Genomic DNA, 18,976 nt, shown 5'->3' with positions numbered 1-18,976 from the left:
GGGGGGGGTGCAGATAGAGGCCACAGCAGTGAGGGGAGAGAGCAGGGCACAGGCAGGTATGGGGCTGGGGTGAGTGGGTTCAGCCCATGCCCCACTCCCTCCCTCACCACTGAGGCCTCAATCTGTGTGCCCCGTTCCCCCCATGGCCCTTCCCCTACAGACTTAGCTGCTGTGGGGGGGTATACATATACATGCTCAGCCCCCCCCCCCAATTTTTTTTCTCCTTTCTCCTATTGTGTGGGGCTACCCATGCAGCCCTCAACAGCTCACCAGAACTCGTTAAGTGGCCCTCCAACTGAAATAATTGTCCATCCCTGTTCTAACCTGTTCTCTTTCTGATTTTTTGCAACTGAAGAATTGCTGTATTTATTTTTTCCACAGTCACAAAACAGTAAAAGCTAATGGCTGATTTTTTTTCTGAGGGGTGTCTTAAGTCTGAAATGATTGAGTCTTCTATGTAGGACTTCTACATTATTAGGACCCTGAGATTAATAATCTCAAGGAATCATTTAAATTGTTTTATATAATGAAAACTTGATGAGCTGAACAGTCTCTTATATCTAACTACTCATTATAGGTCTTCATTTAAACTATAGTGGTTCTTCTCTTGTCTGATATCCAAATCTGTACTTATTTTAGATTAGTCATACACCAGCTGCATTCATAACAGGTCAAGTAAATTTAGAGGCTAAGCTGAACAAATATAACATGGACATATTGCATAAGTTGTAAACATGGCACCTGTGTAAAAAACCTGCCTCTTTATGTTCAGCTGCTTACGAAATATTTTGTATGAATATTTTCCCTCATCTCATAGAACTAGAATTTCTAAAATGTTTTGGTTTTGGCATTAAGTAGGTTTTTTTGCTATGGCAGAAGTGTTGTGCATGGACTTTATGTTTTGTTTTGTTTTTTAAAGTGCAGTCTACTTAATTGCCTGATTAGTTCCAAATAGTTGATCTCTTGGAAAATTTAAGTTCAAGTGTTGTCTTCTGTGAGCAAACAAGATGCCAGTAACTGATAGCTACTGAACTTTAATTATTTTAGTGAATTTAGGTAGGTCTCTTGTGATTTTTCCCATGGGCCGCTACTGAAATTGAGAGAGAGAAAAATGCTTCTGGATACTTTCTGTAAAGTTTGATTTTTTTTTTAAAGCTTTCTAGTAGCTAGTTAACATATAGACTACTCTGTTTAAAGTGCCAAAAAGGAAAGTGAGTAGGTTTCACCATCTTTTCTGAATGCCTTGTACTAAAACTTTTTTTTCCTTCAGAATTGGTGATTGGTTAATCCGTTGTTTTTGGACTTTAGTTTCTTTGGATACAGAATAGTCCACTGTTTTTTGTATCAAATCTGCTTTTACCATTGTTGAGATCACCCTCTTTTTGACACGCGTGCCATTTTAATATTAATTATAATATTAATACTTAGAATTGTGGAAACCTCATTTTCTTCATTTCAGTATTTCAAGCAGCTGAAAGATCTTCTAGCAAAGGTTGAAATCAGGGGGCCTAGAAATGTACTCTTGCCATGTCACATAAGCAGGGTGACCATAAGGAAATCCTCAACACCTGGGATATTCATCTAGAACAGGGGCAGGCAATTATTTTGGGCAGAGGGCTGCTTACTGAGTTTTGGCAAGCCATCAAAGGCTGCATGACAGGCAGCCAGGGGCAGCTAAATATTAATTCTCTAAATTTTTAGGGGCCCCACAGGCCGGGTAGAATGGCCTGGCAGGCTGCATCCGGCCCACGGGCCACATTTTGCCCACCCCTGATCTAGGATGCCTGGGACACTGCCTTCCCCCGCCAATTCCCTCTGTGCTCTCATAAGTTACCAGGGGTAGGGTGGCATGTTGGGCAGGCAGTGGTGCCTGTCTGCCCACCTGCAAGGTGCTCTGCACTGCTCTGACTCCTGGCCAGACTGCACCCTGTGCTCCTGCATTTCCAAGGACACCCATTATAATTCTCAACAGCCAGCTGGGACCGGCTTCTGATGTCTGCGACTGTTGTGGCTAAACCTGGATGAATGGTCACCTTACACATAACCATGACAGGAACAAAAATGAAGGCTTTTCTTTTTGACACTTCTGACTCTCTTCACTGATGCTTCTATGGAATCATTCATCTTTGTAGTTTAATACATCTCCTTGAAGCTTCATGAATTTTTTTACCTGCACGTTCTGTGTTGAGCTTCTCAAATTTAAATTCATTTGGAATTGCTTTTCTGATTTATATTAATAAAGGTTTTCTCTGCAAATGGAGGGGATTTTCCTATGGTGTTCTTCCTATCCTGGAAGACTTTGTGGAGTGAAAATCTGGGCTGTACTGGCTGGATATCCTCCTGGGAAATTACAACTTTCTTAAAAATTTTGTTTGCTAGTAAAGAGGCAGCAGTGGGGCTTATGGTGTTCAGAAAGTTTTCTAGTGGAAAGTTTGATGAAAGATTAAACCTGGTTACTTTGTGCTGTTAGAGGCTATTGATGTAACATTTGGCCATTCTTTTGATAGGAAATGCAAGTACAGAACTTATGAATAAGTTATGAATCTTATGAATCTTCAGCACATGCAAGACGTTTTTCACAAGGTGTTCAAAATCAAGTTGAGAACAGTGTGTAATTCTTGCCTTGAAGCAACTATCTTTAAGCATATAGTTGATTTAATCTAATGGATACTTGCTTGTGCAAGATTAAATGAGCATGGTATTTCCTGTTTGATTTTTTTCCTCTGTATTGTTTATTGGAAGGGTCTTTTTCTATCATTTTAATGTTCTTGGTTTCCAAGTAATACAAATGGCAAACTTGTTCCAAAACCCAAATAAATCTCTACATGCTTACATTTTTCAAGTACTGATCTAATTGGCTAATGTAATTACATTGAAGTCACTTTGAATAACATGGGAATAACATGGGAACCAACTAAAATAAATTAGTGAGTAGAAAAAGAAAAGCTGTCTATAATAATGTATTTATGATTTTGATTATTTAGCTGTAGGAAAGGTGCACAGCAGTGTAGTAGAACCTGTGTTATCCAGAACTATTGGAAAGGATTGGCAAAAGTTTTCAGAGAAGCAGGATAGCTGGTCTAGCAGACTTTGAAATCTGTACCAGCTTGCTGCTCAACATCCCCGCACCCACTGGCTCAGTAGCAGGAAGAGGTGACAGCTCTGGTATTGACTGGGAAATCCGGTATGCAGTGAAGATGATGTGATGGTAGGAGAGGCTTGGTAAATCTAGAGATATAATTGAACACTGTTAGCCCAGGTGTGGTCAGATGCAATTATGCTTTAATTTTAGACTTCTTGTCAGTTTACTACCTCCTCTTTGAATCCCTTTGTCAGTCGCTTGTTCTAACAGATGATTGGATTAGATTTCTGATGCAGGAAGTTGCTACTTCTCCTTGGTTCCTTATCAAGTTCTAATACAACAGAAAATGGAAATAACTAAAATGCAGGGCTATAAGAGTTTCTTAAGGTTATCAGATTTAGTGAGATTTGATTTTGTTTCTTTCCCATTTAGTACGAAAATAGAGAAGGAGAAAAAGGAGCATGCTAAGCTACATGGAATGATCCGCACAGAAATAAGTGGAGCTGAAATTGCAGAAGAGATGGAGAAAGAAAGGAGGTTCTTTCAGCTACAGATGTGTGAGGTAAGATTTAACATTGAATACAAATGTTCCATTATCTTCAAAAAGGGACATTTTGAGGAAAAAATGCATCCTTGGCTTATAGCAACTGTTGTGCTTGAGGGAAAGATGTACCATATTATTTGATTTAGGATTTTAAAATAAACCTCACCATTCTGACCTGCTAGCTTTGCAAAGAATTTTAGGTTCTTTGTTGATTTTTACATATTAATATGCTGTAGATAACTAAATATATAACTTAGTCAATTGCTTTGAGTTGAAGGTGAGTCTTTGCAGTGTCAATGAACTCCAAATTATTTTAAGGTGCAGAGGATTTGTTCCCTTAAAAATCTTGTCTACCATATCATTAGGTTTGTATTTGAAAAAAAACAAGGCCATTAGGAATGTATTCCAGTTACCTTTTCATATTCTTAACAAAGTTACTACCAGTAACATTGTTTTATAATTATGAAGCATTTGACAGTTGTTTTTAAATACGGTATTTTTTCCTTTGGGATTTGTGCAACAGGGTGATAGCCTTCAAAACCCTATGTAAGCATTTGGGCCTCTTCTGCTGAGTCACTTAAGGCTTCAGTCCAAAGATGCCTCCTTTACTTTGGTTGGAGCTAATTTGACCTAGATACCAAACTCACTTGGCCACAGTTGCCCTGACTATCAGTGTACAGATTTAGTATGCAAGTCTTTGATAATTCAGGGCTCTCATCTTGATACAGAGAGTAAAAGTGAGATTTTTCAAAATTAGTGAAGGGTTTGGATGGCTAATTCTCATCAATATTAAAAGGGAATTAAGTGATCAAATCCCTTTTAATTCCCTTTAACAGTATTAGGCATAGTACAATGTGATGATCTTACTGTTCCTGCAACATTGGAAAATTCTAGGAAGAAGGTTCTTATTTATAGGTCCTACCTTGGGGACTTAAAGCTTCCTTGAGCCTTCTTCATTGTAAGAAGTTGAAAATATTTTATGTTAAGGTTGCTGGATATGTTGATCCAGTTGCCTTAATGTGCTTGTTTTTCTTGAATAATCACATTAAAATACAGCATTGAAGAATCTGCTTGAATATGGCCATATTTTAGTGTATTTTATTTTAATCATTCTGAAAGGATGAAATATTGCAGGTACTCATGGGAGACTGCGTTCATTTGGAGCATTCTTAGTAAGCTCCTTCACTTGCAGGTCACCAATTTGAATTCTGCCTTGCTTGGTAGGAATTAAAAATGGTTCCTATTGAATACATATTGGTGGATCCTGCACAAGAGTTCAGTAAGACCCAGTTCTGGCTCCTGTGTCTCAAATTTGCCATCATTCTCTGTATTAAACTCTTAAGTTCTTTTGAGCTGTGTTGGTTTCTGGCTTTGGGCTTGTGGAGTGCTGAAGGTTCCTGATCATGACAAGGTTTCTAGCAAGTGTTCCTTCCAAAGGCCCTAAACTAGTGAAACTTGTGAAAACTGGTCACGTGATTCACAGGGGGAACTCAAAAATTAGAATAAAAAATCAGAATCAAAAGCAAAGATACTTTAAACAAAAAAGTAAAACAATTGTCTGGCAATATTGAAGATGCCCTTTTGCATACAACCACATTTACTGCCAGACTGTTGTGTTTTAGAGATGAACCCTGGGCCAGATTCTCTCGCATGAGGGATACAAGTGAACTTGGGGACCTAAGTGTGACTCTATTCCAATCTCCTTCAGTCCCTGCAAAACAGTTAACACAAAAGGTGGGAGGGCCTTGCTTCCCATCACTGTTTTGTAACCAGTGTTCCCTTTAAGGAGTAGCAATCTGTGAGTGTGCTGCTTCAGTCTGGTGTGGGATGCTTACCAAAGGGGGCTGGGGGCCAGAGGCCAGGGGCTAGAGCCGAGAGGCTGGGGGCCAGAGGCGGCTGGAACTGTGGGCCAGAGCCGAGAAACCGGGGGCTGGAGGTTGGGGGCTGAGGGCCAGGGGCTGGGGCTGGGGCCAGGGACTAGAGCCAGGGGCTGCCGCAGGATCTGCCGGCTCCAGGAAAGTGCTCCACTCCCCGGTCCTGATGCGGGGGAGCGGAGCACTTCCCCGGAGCCAGCGGAGACTGTGCCAGGCTCCCACCACCACCTTGCCTAGGAGCTGACTTTCAGCTCCTCTCCTAGTGCATGGCCACACTCTTAGTTGTGCGTGGCCTCGCACGCGCACACCTTAGAGGGAACCTTGTTTGTAACTCAGTCTTAAGGGCAAGATCATGGTGTGTTATGATAACAGATGTATTATTAAGAACCTGAACAGGGTGGAATAGAATCAAACTGAAGTGTCCCTTACATTTCCTGTGAATCTGACTTGCAGTAGGCCTGAAAAATTTGAAATAGCTAAATTTTAAAGTCATCATAGTCAAGTATTCTAACTGGGTATTGAGACCTAGCGCTGACACCAGTTGCTTATGTGAAGCCCTGAAATTTCTCTTCACCACACTCAAAGTTTTCAGCGTCTCTCAATGTGCTGTTTCTGGGGAGATTTAAATTAGGTTGATAATAAACTTTAACGGTCTTATCACACTGTGAAGCAGCAAATAGTGTGTCACTAATTTTTTTCTGTTAATTATTTTTTAATAGTACCTGCTGAAAGTCAATGAAATCAAGATTAAAAAAGGAGTTGATTTGCTTCAGAACCTGATCAAGTATTTCCATGCACAATGCAAGTAAGTTTGATTACACAACCTCTTGAGCAACATGTTACATTTTCTTGGTGGTAACAATTATTCTTCTAAAAAAAATTTCCTGCATCTTAGATCTAAGAATCAGTTGTACAAATTTAGCAGTAGTATTTTTGACAAACTGGTTTGGCCTAATAGATCAGTTACTGTTTATTTGTTATGTTACTTAACATGAAATGAGGCATTAGATGGATCTAATACTATGGCATGTAGTTGGCATGTTCAGTAATATGTCTAGATTGGTCTACTGGCTGTCTGATCTTTCAGAATGTTTCTGGCAATGAGTTAAATTACTTCTGCTCTACAAACATAAATAGGGTAAACAATAGGGGAAAATTGTTTTGAGAGAAAGGCTTTATCTCCAGCTCGATGGAGGACTTCTGAAATAAACACAGAAGACCTCATTAGACAACTGAACTTGGTTGATTGGGTTTTTTGACAGATCTATTATATAACAATAAACTCATTGCTATAAAATGAGCAACCAGTATCAACCTGTTTACATTGATAAATAGACCTGTCTTCCAAGCATTCTGTTGGGTTGTATAAAAGTAATCTTTCTATGCTATTAATACTGTAAAATCAGTTTTATGGCTAATCTGTGTCATTCATGTGCGTTTTGCTTTTCATGGAGCTTCAACAATAAAAAAAAATTGTTGTTTTCCCATCTGGTTTCCAATGCTGTAGTGTTTATGCTTTGAACATTTCAGAGAAAGGTTTAAGTTGTGTGTGGTGCAGCTTTCTTTAAAAATACTGAACATGCTTATCTTCTCAAAAAAAAGTATTAAAAACTGGAACATATAGCAAAATAAATGTGACTCTACTTGCTATGCACGTGCTCAGGCAGGCTTCATAGCAAAACCTTGACAAATGCTTGAGTTTCTGAATAACAAATGGATCTGCCTTTCTTTAGAAAGGTCCTTGTAAGATATAGGCCTTTAAAAGTTATAATTTTTGTTGTATATATAAATGCTGTTGCCAGTCTAAAACTAAATCTGCTCTATTTTGGGCTTTGAGAAAAGGTAGGGAGGAGGAAGAAAATCCACATTTGAGGTTAGGGAAAGTTTTTTTTTTTTATAGTGTGTCATATCCAGGGATCCTGTTTTTCTCTGATTTAAAAAAAAAAAATCCCCAATTTTCAAATTTAAAAAAGTAACCCAAAATCCACATTTTTCTATGATAAAAATGAAACGCCACTCTGTGTCTGTGCGTGTCTGGTGTTTCATTTTAGTCACGGACAAAATGTAGATTTTGGGGGGTTTTTGATACGAAAATTGGGGGGGGGGTTTAATCAGAGAAAAACAGGATTCCGAATATCGTTTTCAGCATGATGTTCTGAAGGTACTTATAGATTGTAAGAATGAGTTTATAAAGTGATGGAATTGTGGGTGTGTAACTGGTGAATTGGTTAAAGCTGCATGAAAAATGAATATATCCTGCAGTCTTGCTGTTTATCATGGATACCACTTTTGTGTTTTATGGAGTATGTGCATATACCTTTTTCAGCTTCAACAGTGTCTCTCTTCAGTAAAGTGTTTATAACAGAAAAGACTAAAAATCTCAAACATTTTAAACTAATTCTAACCAGAATGTTTCCTTTCTGCGTTGCTCCCCACGCACAAAAGTTTCTTTCAGGATGGATTGAAAGCAGTTGAAAGTCTCAAGCCTTCAATTGAGACGCTCTCAACAGATCTTCATACAGTAAGTAGTAACCTGCTATGTTGTTGGTGCAAAGATGGCTTACTAAAGAAATAAAAATCTTTCTGGTGAAGATGTATTGAGTAGCTTCACAAGGTTCTTTGGGTAGGTGTTATACTTTTTATTAGACCAACTAAATAGTTGGAAAAATTGTTCTTTGCAAGCTTTTGGGCACAAACACCCTTCTTAAGGCATAGGAAGAGTTTGCTGCTGTCTTGTGCACTCTCCTGGGTGGAATAGAAACCAATATGCAAAATGCAGGTCAGTGATGGGAGACAATAGGCAATGAGACAGGTGGGTTCCTGGGTAAGGGGGATGTTGAACTGGTGACAGAATGTAACTGGAAAAATGCAGACAAGTTACCGGGGGTTATCTGATGGCAGGCAGGTTATAGTGTGCCATAAATCCAAGGCCTATATTTAGTCTGGTAGATTTATGAAGTAAAGTTTATAGGCTTATCTATGAAAGGTGTTTTGTAAATTCCCTTTGAGGATTAGAACTGAGAGACTGGAGAGAGAGTGGTTGTCTTGTGAGAAGTATGTACCCACAGGTAATTGGGTTTTTTGTCTTCAATAGTTTTCCAGTGTGTGTTTATCCTTGTATGCAGCTGTTTTTTGGTTTCTGTACATATTTTCCATCAGGGCATTGTATTGCATTTCTGGAAGTGCAGGTATAGGATCCAGGAATGGTGATGGTTTTGTTGTGGGGTACAGTTATTGTGGGAATGGTGGAGATGTGTTGGCAGGCTTTACATTCTTTGTCCTGGCATCATCTGTGCTTTGAACTGTAAGAAGTTTGCTTCTGGTGATAAGGTTAGTGAGGTTTGGTGCTTGTTTTAAAGGCTACGATGTGTGGTTCTGGAAAGATCTCTTTTAAAATTTATGTCATTTTCTAGTATGGGTTGCAGTTGTTTGAGGATTTTCTGTATAGGTTCCAGGGAAGGATGGTATGTCATAACTAATGGTGTGTAGGGGTGCACTGATAAAGATTTTTTTGGCTGAAACTGATGGCTGATTATTAACCATCCATATCAGTGGATACTTATCCAATTGCCGATTATGCAGCCTAACAGTTGAAGAGCAGCATCCAGTTGGTAAGTCTGTGGGGGTAGAAGGGGCATGGGAGGGCAGATCAATGCCCTCATGGTAAGGGACAGAATGGGACTGGGGCTGGAGCAGGGCCAGGAACTGCCTGGCCAGGGCAGAGCAGGGCACAGGATGGAGTTGGAGGCAGCTTATTCAGGGGGCACAGGGAGGGGAAATGGCTCCCTGCTTTACATGCCCCCCCGGGGAAGGCATGTAACCCAACCCGTAGCCCCTCCCCAATAATCTCCTGCTTCTAGTGCCGCTGCTGCCCACCCTGTCCCCACCTGCTCTGAGTTTAACCCCGGCCCAGCCCCTCCCACCGGGAAGAGGCTGGCATAGTCCCTGGCCCTGAGCCCACAGTGGGTAGCCCCCTCTCACCCTGCACACAGATCCGGGGGCATATGCCTCCCACGCCTCCCTAAGGGGTGCGTGCAGTGGCGGGGAGGCTTTCCTGATGCATTTCCTGATGAACTGCCCATGGTTCTGTCCTGCACCCTGCCCCAACTGGGTAGTGCCTGCCCTGGCCCCATTCCCTCCCTCGCTGTGGGGGCCTTAATCTGCCCACCCCCATGATCCTTCACTCCCTTACACCCCTTTCCCCATCAGACTTACCAGCCAGACGCTGCTGTCCAAGCTTCCGGGCTTCATTTCTGGCCACGTGCATGCTGCGGTTGTGCACATGCGTGTGGCATTAATCGGTGACAGTATTGGCTACATAAGCTAAAAAAAAAAGCCAATTGCCAATAATGTCAATTTTCCTTCTATCAGTGCTAATCAGATATGGACTAATATATCAGTGCACTTCTAATGGTGTGCAATTTGTGGGGATTTTCTTTTTGTACTGCAGCAAATCTTCACGTGATATCCAGGTGGCTCTTTCAAAAGTACATTCTATATCTCTGGAGGAGTGTTCTTGTTAGGTGAAATCCCTTTTGAGATTTGTGAGGTAACAATTGTGGGTATTCTCCTCAGTGCAAATTTGGTAGTATTGGAGGGCTTGGCTGTATACTGGAGCTTTCTTAATGCATTTAGGGTGATTGCTGGTTCTGTGCAGATATGTGTGTTGGTCCGTGGGTTTCTTGTATATGGTGGTTTGTATTTTACCATTCTGGATATTAATCATAGTGTCTGAAAAGGAAATGTTGCCACGATCAATATCCAGAATGGTAAAATACAAACCACCATATACAAGAAACCCACGGACCAACACACATATCTGCACAGAACCAGCAGTCGCCCTAAACCAAACAACAACTGTGGACCAGAATGAATGCATACTGGAAATCTATCAGAGAAAAATACCAAATTACCTGTGGGTGCACACTTCTCACAAGACAACCACTCTCTCTCCAGTCTCTCAGTTCTAATCCTCAAAGGGAATTTACAAAACACCTTTCATAGATGAGCCTATGAACTTTACTTCATAAATCTACCAGGTACAAAAAATCAAGGCCTAAATATAGACATTGGATTTATAGCACGTTATACCCTGTCTGCCATCTGATAACCCCAGGTAGCCTGTCTGCAGTTTTCCAGCTACATTCTGTCACCAGTTCAACATTTCACCTCCCACCACCTGCCTATCTCACACCTATTGTTCCTCATGGCCTCTGATCCTCATTGCCATGCCATGTATTTTCATGGACCCGCATTTTGCCTGTTGGCTTCTATTCACCCAGGAGAGCATACAAAACACCAGCAGAACCTTCCTATGCCTTAAGAAGGGTGTTTGTGCCCGAAAGCTTGCAAAGAACAATTTTCCCAACTATGTAGTTGGTCTAATAAAAGATATATCACATCTACCCAAAGAACTTTGTCTGCCTGTGTCTATAGACTGACACGGCTACAACCAACAACCTTTGAGTAGCTTCAGCATTTTGTATTTTCAAGAGTTTTCACCTAGCCTGTAAAATAATCAGTTATTTGTACAGTAGAATCCAGATAATTGGTAGGGTTAGATGTCTTAGCTCAGGCAAAGGTGAGGGTTTGAATCATCAACTAGGAACATACACAGTGGTAGCAGTAGCTCTCTGGGACTGCTGAGGTGCTCCACTGATTGCAGCTTTTACTTCAAAGGAGTAGAGAAGCAGCACCATTTGAAAAGTAAAAGCCTGAGCAAAAAACTACCCCATCTCCTTCACTGAACAGCTCCCAGTGAATTAAGTGGGTTGCCAACCACCCAGATAAAATAAACTAGGTTCTACTGTATTAATGTAGTATCTGGAAACCTTTGTCATAGACTCAGACCCTATCATGGTAGGCATTGCACATGCACATAAGAAGTCTCTGCTTCAAAGAGTTTACAATTGAAGTGTAAAACAAGAAAGGGAGAGAATGCAGGAAGATGGGTAACAAAAGGAGACTCCGTGTCAGTATCAGGCAGCAGGACAGGCAATAGTCTCTACATAACAGGAACTTAACCATTGTCAAGCTTTTACACAAAGAAAAAGAAACTAGCTGAACATATTTCAGGAAATCTGAAGCCAGTTAATCAACAATCTCTCTAAAGAAAATTGTTACTATAAATTAGTAACATATTGTTTTTTAACCTGTGTTTTGTCTGTTTCTGTCCTTCAGATCAAACAAGCCCAGGATGAGGAGAGAAAACAGCTAATACAGCTTAGAGATATTTTAAAATCAGCACTCCAAGTTGAGCAGAAAGAGGTGAGCATAAAAGGTGATTTACCTTAAAAATACTATTTGTAAATACATTTCTAATTCAATGATATTTAGAATGTTGAATAAAAACTTTTTTACCATTCCTAAAATCTGCTTTGTTTTTGGTAAACTGGCTTATTTCTGTTTTGATGCTTATATTGGGTGCTTCTGACAGGGTTTTAAAAGAAGGAATCCTTGCCAATTTTGAATGAGAGCTTTTTGTAAAAGGGTTTTTCCTCTCGTTTCCTAATATTAGAGATTGAATAGTGTATGCTGTTCTGTAAACTGCAGGCAAGTGCTTCTATCACTCAAAATGAGAATCAAAATACATTGACAATAATTATAAACCCCAGCCAGTACGGACCTCACATGGTAAATATATTTTATAATGCCAGTAAGAGTATTATAAACTAAAATAACTCTGAACACACAAATACTTCCTGCCTCATCTGTAACAGTAGTAATGGCGCTTGATATTCTGCTGCAAGACATCACTTTTCAAAGGTGTCAGAATGTTGAGTTAATTGAGTGATCTAATAGACTGAACAGTTTTTCGGAAGAAAAACGTGATTCTCTCCATGTTAACTGGATTGCTCAGCTAGATTCAAAATATGCAGGAGTGCTGGTTTGCAGCCTGTGGGTTGGATCTGTGCCTGTTGTGGTTGATTTATAATCTATTCCCGGATGTTAGGTCTACCAGTGGTTGAGATCTCAAGTGCTTTCTCTTATTTACGCAAAAGATTTCTCTTTCTTTCGAGTGCTTGTTGGGTTAATTAATAAAATTAAAAGCATGTCACTTCTGCCCTTTCCAAGCTTCTCCTTTGAGAGAGAGATATTATTGCTCAAATATGAAGGAGTTTCTTCTAGAGACTTAATTTATCTCTTAAGTATGGCTGTGTATTTAGGCTTAATTCAGAAGCTGTGCTGTTCTGGATTCTAGACATGGCAAGCTTACCATGTTGACAGATCAGTAAGCAGTCTTTGATACTTTTGACTCAGCTGCTGTTGGCCTGCAAATTTGGGCAAGGTTGGAAGGGTTTTTAAACCCAAAAGCTTGCTTAAAAATATTTTTTCCAACTATTTAAGTTAGTCTAATAAAAGATATCAGATTCACCCAAAGAACCTTGTCTGGCAAGGTTGGATGGAGTTTTGCAAAGATAGCTTCAGGTCATGGCTTGTCTGCTTTACACAAACTCTTGTTCAGCATTTTGCAGATTTTTCTGTCATCCCTTGTTTAATTTGTATCTGTACCTGCCACTGGAGAAAAAAAAAATAGGAAGACATTTTATACTTCACTGGGATGAGAATCCAGGTGCCTCAGAGCTGAAAGCTCCTTTGTTAGACAACCGACAGAAGAAGGAGCTTTACTTTTCAATCCCTTGCCAAAGTGAGCAGGGTAGAGTTTGCTTGTGAGTTGACTAAAGTTCAGCCCAGACAAGGCAGATGTGATGATCTGGAGTTAAAAGAGATAATTAATTGAAAGGGTTATTTAAAAAAGGAAATAGATCATGCTGGGGCTCTGAATATGGAGAAGGCATGCTGAGGCAGACTGTCTCACCTTGTTGAGGTTCTTCTGGAACCCAGCTGTCTTCTGACATTTCACAGGAGAATGCTGTTTCTCAACATCTACCTTTAGATGACAGCCTGCAGCCTTTTTTCAATAAGTACACTTTAAGATGTTGACCTTCAAGTATAAAGCTTTCCATGGTTCAGTCTTGAACGTATTGGAGACAACCACTTTTCTTTAGGTGCTGGCTTATTGTCTGTGATCAGCTGAGATGCATTCTCTTGATAGTCATTCTCATGGCTGAGACCTGGGAACCTGAATGCAAGTGTGGAGAGCAAGAATACCAGCAAAATTTGCTTTTCCTTTGGGTCAGAGTTTTTGCCATTTGGGACATGTTGCACAATTTTAGTTTTCTCAAGGAAGGTGGCTTGAAGCAGGGTAAGTATCATTGTTATTAAGGACGTGGTTTCCAGAGCACTCAATGAGCACATTTTACAAATTGAAAAATATGTAATCGTGAAATACAGATCATACAAATTTGTGTGCCCCAAGGTATAGGAAATACAGATTTTTGGGATGATGATTTTAATACTTAAAGATTTACAAGTAATCTTAAAATTTTCCAAAACAAAACATGTTGTTATGTTCTTAGTACAACAGTCTTGCATCTTGCAAAAGGCATTAAAAGTATGGTTGCTTTCTAAAAATTATTTGAAAAACAAAGTTAACAAAGGGAAGCCAGTCAGCTCTGATAATGTTTTAATGTACAGCCAACTAACGGTATGTCCATCTATTTCACTGAAATGTAATATCTTGTACTGTAACTAATTTTGTTTCCCTCCTAAAATGCATTTGCCTTTATGTGACCGAAGTCTAGGAGAGTAAGTGATTCAGCTTTCTTATAAATAGCAAGTGCATGTTTTCTAGTTGGATTTCAAGAAACTGGATTTTTCCACTTAAAAATGCTCATTTTGTCCATACGGAAGAACTGTTTGTTTTTCTTCTGTATTCTGTGAACTGCACAAAAAATATTAGTTTTTTATGGGGAAAGAGAGCTTTTGAATGCATGCCAATTTTAATAGACTATTTTTTCCATTAATTGGAAATCAAATCCAGTTGCTTGATTTGGTCTACCTAAGGCCTTTTAAAGATGGTTTTTATTTATATGATTTTTATGTATGAATTAACACATGTTGTTTCTGTCCGTATTATGTTTTTGTTCTTTTTACATGTTCATAATGAATATTTTTTTGTGACAGTAAACATTTCCCCATACCCATGAAGCTTTCCATGTGTGTGCATGTGGCATGTGTGCACCTTGCCTGTCGCTTCTAATTTTTTTTAACTGATCCTTTAATTTGAAAAAAATATATAATGCTTCAAGACCAAGTACAAACCTTGAAATAATAACTTACCTAGAGTTAAACAAAATCTTGTTAGACCGCATTGTAACTAAAGAACTTCAAAGACTGGAAACTAATTATTGGTCTGTATTCAAACACTGTTTAGGATTGAATTCTGCTAGATTACAGCAATGTTATATATTGATCACAGTTAGCCATTGACTCCTTCAGCACTACTGGAATCTGGCTTATCTGTTCTTTAGTCTTTACTGTGATAGCCTTGCCTTAAGGGAATTTGGAGGGGCTTGCAATACCTTAAGCTGCCGACTGTATGTGCAGACTGTAGAACAGTGTGGTTTCTCAAACGCATCAACTGAGATGATCCTGGGAAATCCAGGAAAACATGGGTTCTTGAAAAGCTGTAGAAGATCAAGGAGAAGAGCATTATAAGTAGAAGTGAATGGAGTAGTTGAAATCAGCTGACTCATAAGCAGCATGAGCATAATTGGTGCAACTGGCTAAAATCCTGGTGTTATTCACAGTTGTGGAAGGATCAGCTGCTGGAGATAACAATGACCTTTCTTGTTTTGGAGGGCATATGGGGATGGATTGAAAATGTAACTGCTGTTAATAATCCCTTTTATGTTAAAACAGCCATGCTTTGTGTTATAGAAGCCATTCCTTTTTAGGTCTTTTAAAATACAGTTAAAGTTAAGAATAAAAACTCTGCACTAATGGTATGTGGAAAGCTAGCTATTATTTGCCTGCCATACATTAAAATGGTAGAGAAGTTCATTTCTCTTGTTTTCTTACATTCAAGTTGTAGAGGTGTTAGCTGAATTTTTCAGAATTACTCTAGTGGTATTGAATATTTTTATGGGACAGTGTCTTCACTGTTCTGTTTCTAAAAAGAACGTCAGATGTTTGCTATGCTATTCAGTTTGATTTAGAAGAAAGTCTTTTGTAACACTGTAGAAGTAATTTTAAGTGTGGTAATAGTCAGAGAAGTGACTCACTATAAACATGCCATAATAAAATGACTCACTTGAAAGCTGATAAAGGAAACAAGGTTCAGTTTCTGTGGCTTGCATGCTTTAGTAAGTCCTGATCGTTTTATGATTAAGATGTACTTAAAAACACCAAAACAAAACACAACCCTTATCCTTTGGCTTCCCCTCACATATTTCCTCTTCCCCCTCAATCCCACTCTTTCAGCTACCGTTTTTAGATGTTGCTTGTGTCCTATAATGAACTGCCATTTGTTTCCAATGGTAGTCAGCATTATTCCTGCACTCTTCCTGCCACCAGATCTTGCCCTACAATGCGATCCATGATGTATGAACTCCTGAATGTAAACAGTATACAAAGCAGAAATAAGGAAATAGATCATGCTGGGGCTCTGAATATGGAGAAGGCATGCTGAGGCAGACTGGAAGGATGTTAAGTGTGATGGTGACTTGTGATATGGCATCTTGTCTAGCAGGAACTAGAATGAAATCGTGAACCTATTTGTCACAAAGCTTAGGGGGGGAAAAAACACCAGATGGTAATAGTTTTGGATGCTATTAACTTGGGCTGCATTTGAACTAATGACCTAGAAGAGATAAGCTCTCTATCCTGTTCACTAGTCCCATTTTTATTTTGATCAGGCAATAATGTTAATGCTTCTAAATGTTCTGCTAGTACTAATGAATGTGTGGAAATATACGTCATCTACAGTAGCTTCCTCTTCAGCTGAGATAAAGCAGGAAGGTTGTATTATTTGCTTCCCAATTAGCCAAACATAGAAATGGAGCGTAAACAACAGATGAAAAGGAGTGGGTGGAAGGGAGCGAAAGAGAAATTTTACAGAAAAAAGCAGCAAAACACTGGGGAATACAGGGGAATTCCAGTATTTGTAAGCTTTGGAGGTCATCTGAAAACTTTGGCTAGGTAGAGACAGCCAAAAACCCTGAGGCTGAATCAATTCCGTCTTTGCAGGTTAGTCTAAACTGCAGAGATTGAACTGGCAAGTAAACAAACAGACATTCACTTTTGATTCAGGAAATGCAATCACATGCCTTCAGTGGTTCAAATCAGAAGTTGGAGGGTGCTAGAGTGCAGCTCCAAGGCTTTTCCCCCCTCCCTGCTCGAGCAGAGGGAGAATGGCCAAGCCCCAGCCCAGAGCTATCTGGAGGGTCTACAGGGGTGGGGGGAGTGCCTGCCAGGCTGAGGAGGGGGTGGGTAGGGAAAATGGTAGTGTCACTGAATTCATAAAAGCTTGAATAAGAACAGTCCTTTCTCTGAAACGAGCATGTATTAAACAGAAGGGAATGCCCCTGTGGAGTCCTGCTGGCTGTGATCATAGACTACAAATCCCAAAGGCACCTGGATGCAGGAAAATGAAGTGATGAGCAATGCTGCAGAGTTCTGCTGTTGTGGCTCTGGACTGCAAATCCCAGAGACTTTGGGGGCAGCAGGAAGAGGAAGTGAACACACAGCCTGTTTTGAGATGCTGGGAGACTCTGATTTAATTTTAACCAGGAAGGTCTGGAACAGAAGTCTCATAAACCAGTTTGACCTAAATCAGTTAAGTCTGATTTATCTTAAACCAGTTTCAGCCATTTTGGAACTGCTTTGTGCACCAAGCTTCTGTTCTGTAATAGGTTTAGACTAGTTTCTGAATACTTAAACTGATTTGTGTGTAACTTCTGTCCCTAGCCTTTGAGATGGAGGGCTTGGGTAACTAAAATTAAGCTCTTGCAGAACTTTTAAATATCTTAAGAGGAGAGCTCTGCACTTGCAGAAGGGCATAAAGAAAAGGGGAGGGAATGTAACATTTGCAGGGCACAGTGAATCTGAAGCAGGAGAGAGCTGGCTGCAATCAGTGCCTCCCTGTTTTTGTTCGAGTACAAAGGTGGTACTCACATAATAAAAGTTTCTTCCTTTCTGAGAGAAGTAGAATGGCATGTATACTTCAGTGCCAATACTCAGAGCACATTTTGGGACATTTAGCTTTAACCTGAAAAAAACAGAATGTGTGGATAAGTTAGTTTATGATTTTTAAACGTTAATGAAGAGTTTTATAAAATCTGCCCAGTCTTTGGTATGTTCTTTTTCTGATTCAACCCTAAAAAACAGTACTAGATTGAGGAACCAGTGTCTGATGCTGACATCAGCCAGCTTGCAAATGCCCATGCTTTCCATTATTTGAAGGATGAAGGTGGGATACCTGGGTATCAAGAAATATTTTTATATGCTAGCAGACATACTTTTGAGGTCAGTAAACTGTCAAAAAGCAGTCCTTAGGCACAGATGAGAATTTTTTTATACCTTGTACCACTTTTATGCTTGGCAGCCAGATATGCCAAAACAAATAGTTCAGCATCGAACAGTCTTGGATAAGTCAGTCTTTACAAAAAGTAATTTCCTAAGTCCATTTGCACCTTTGGAGCATTGTCTGTTTAATATAATTTTGTCACATTTACACTCGAGCAACCTAAACTTAAATAAATTAATGTTCACACAAAGAGTACATTTGAAACATGATATTGCATCTCTTTGGCAAATGAGAGTTTTATTAAATTAGTAGGCTTATTTCTTAGATGATCAATTTATTCTTTTAACAGGTTTATGCTTAGATATTCCCAGAGATTCACTTAGGTGAGCTTTATTTCTCCATTTTTTTTCTCCTGTGTTTTTATTCTCCACCATATAACGGTGTGCATTGCTTATAAGTGGCTAAAACAGCACACAGGAAAACATTTTTTTTTAAATCAGAGCCAATGTAATTTCATGGATTTGATGCTGAAAGCAGTTCGTTTCTCTGGAGGCCACCAAAATCACAGACACACACTCATTAGATGGCACAAAAGGTGTATTTGCAAATAGGGTCAGAGCAGAGTCAAAAACTCAGATTACTCTGAACCCACCAAGGAATTTTGCAGGCTGTAGTTATCTTTTTCCTCCTGGGCACGTGTGCAGAAACAGGAACTCTTACAGCTCACTTCCGTTTCATACAAGCATACATGTGGTTACATCACTACATACATCGCATGTATATTATAATTAACTACTTAAGTATGCAGGGCGGAGAGGTAAATATGCATCAGCTAATTAAGCATGCTCAGAGACTACTATAGGTCACCAAGAGTTTAAACCCGCCCCGCTTTCAAGGACACAGTCAGTTGAATTCCAGCTTCTGTAATCTGCATGAGAGGCTAGCGAGAAGCTGGGGGAGAGTCTGCGATTTAGTATAAGAAAAGCTGTGGCAAGGCAGGGCAAGGAAAAAGGTCCTTGGCAGTGTTTCTTTCTTATCGGGTGCAAGATGCAAGCTGTGCATTTCTAACAATATTCCATTTCTAACAATGTTCCCCCCTCAAGATG

At 39.7% G+C, this 18,976-nt stretch overlaps 1 protein-coding gene across 3 annotated transcripts in view; it reads left to right on the top strand.

Moving 5' to 3' along the window:
* The window catches only part of ASAP2 (ArfGAP with SH3 domain, ankyrin repeat and PH domain 2), a 112,817-nt gene that overhangs the window by 37,902 nt on the left and 55,939 nt on the right, over positions 1–18,976 (top strand). For 2 of the 3 annotated variants that reach the window (XM_019537418.1, XM_019537416.1), the window contains exons 5-9: positions 3,515–3,644; positions 6,220–6,305; positions 7,946–8,021; positions 11,681–11,767; positions 14,141–14,149. In XM_019537418.1, coding sequence (XP_019392963.1) covers positions 3,515–3,644; positions 6,220–6,305; positions 7,946–8,021; positions 11,681–11,767; positions 14,141–14,149 — 388 coding nt within the window. The remainder of the gene's footprint in view (positions 1–3,514; positions 3,645–6,219; positions 6,306–7,945; positions 8,022–11,680; positions 11,768–14,140; positions 14,150–18,976) is intronic. The other variant, XM_019537417.1, reaches the window with a different exon arrangement.

This window comes from Crocodylus porosus, unplaced genomic scaffold, assembly GCF_001723895.1.
Source record: "Crocodylus porosus isolate Cpor-Errol unplaced genomic scaffold, CroPor_comp1, whole genome shotgun sequence".
Classification (NCBI taxonomy): domain Eukaryota; kingdom Metazoa; phylum Chordata; order Crocodylia; family Crocodylidae; genus Crocodylus; species Crocodylus porosus.
This window is presented reverse-complemented; position numbering and strand designations above follow the sequence as displayed.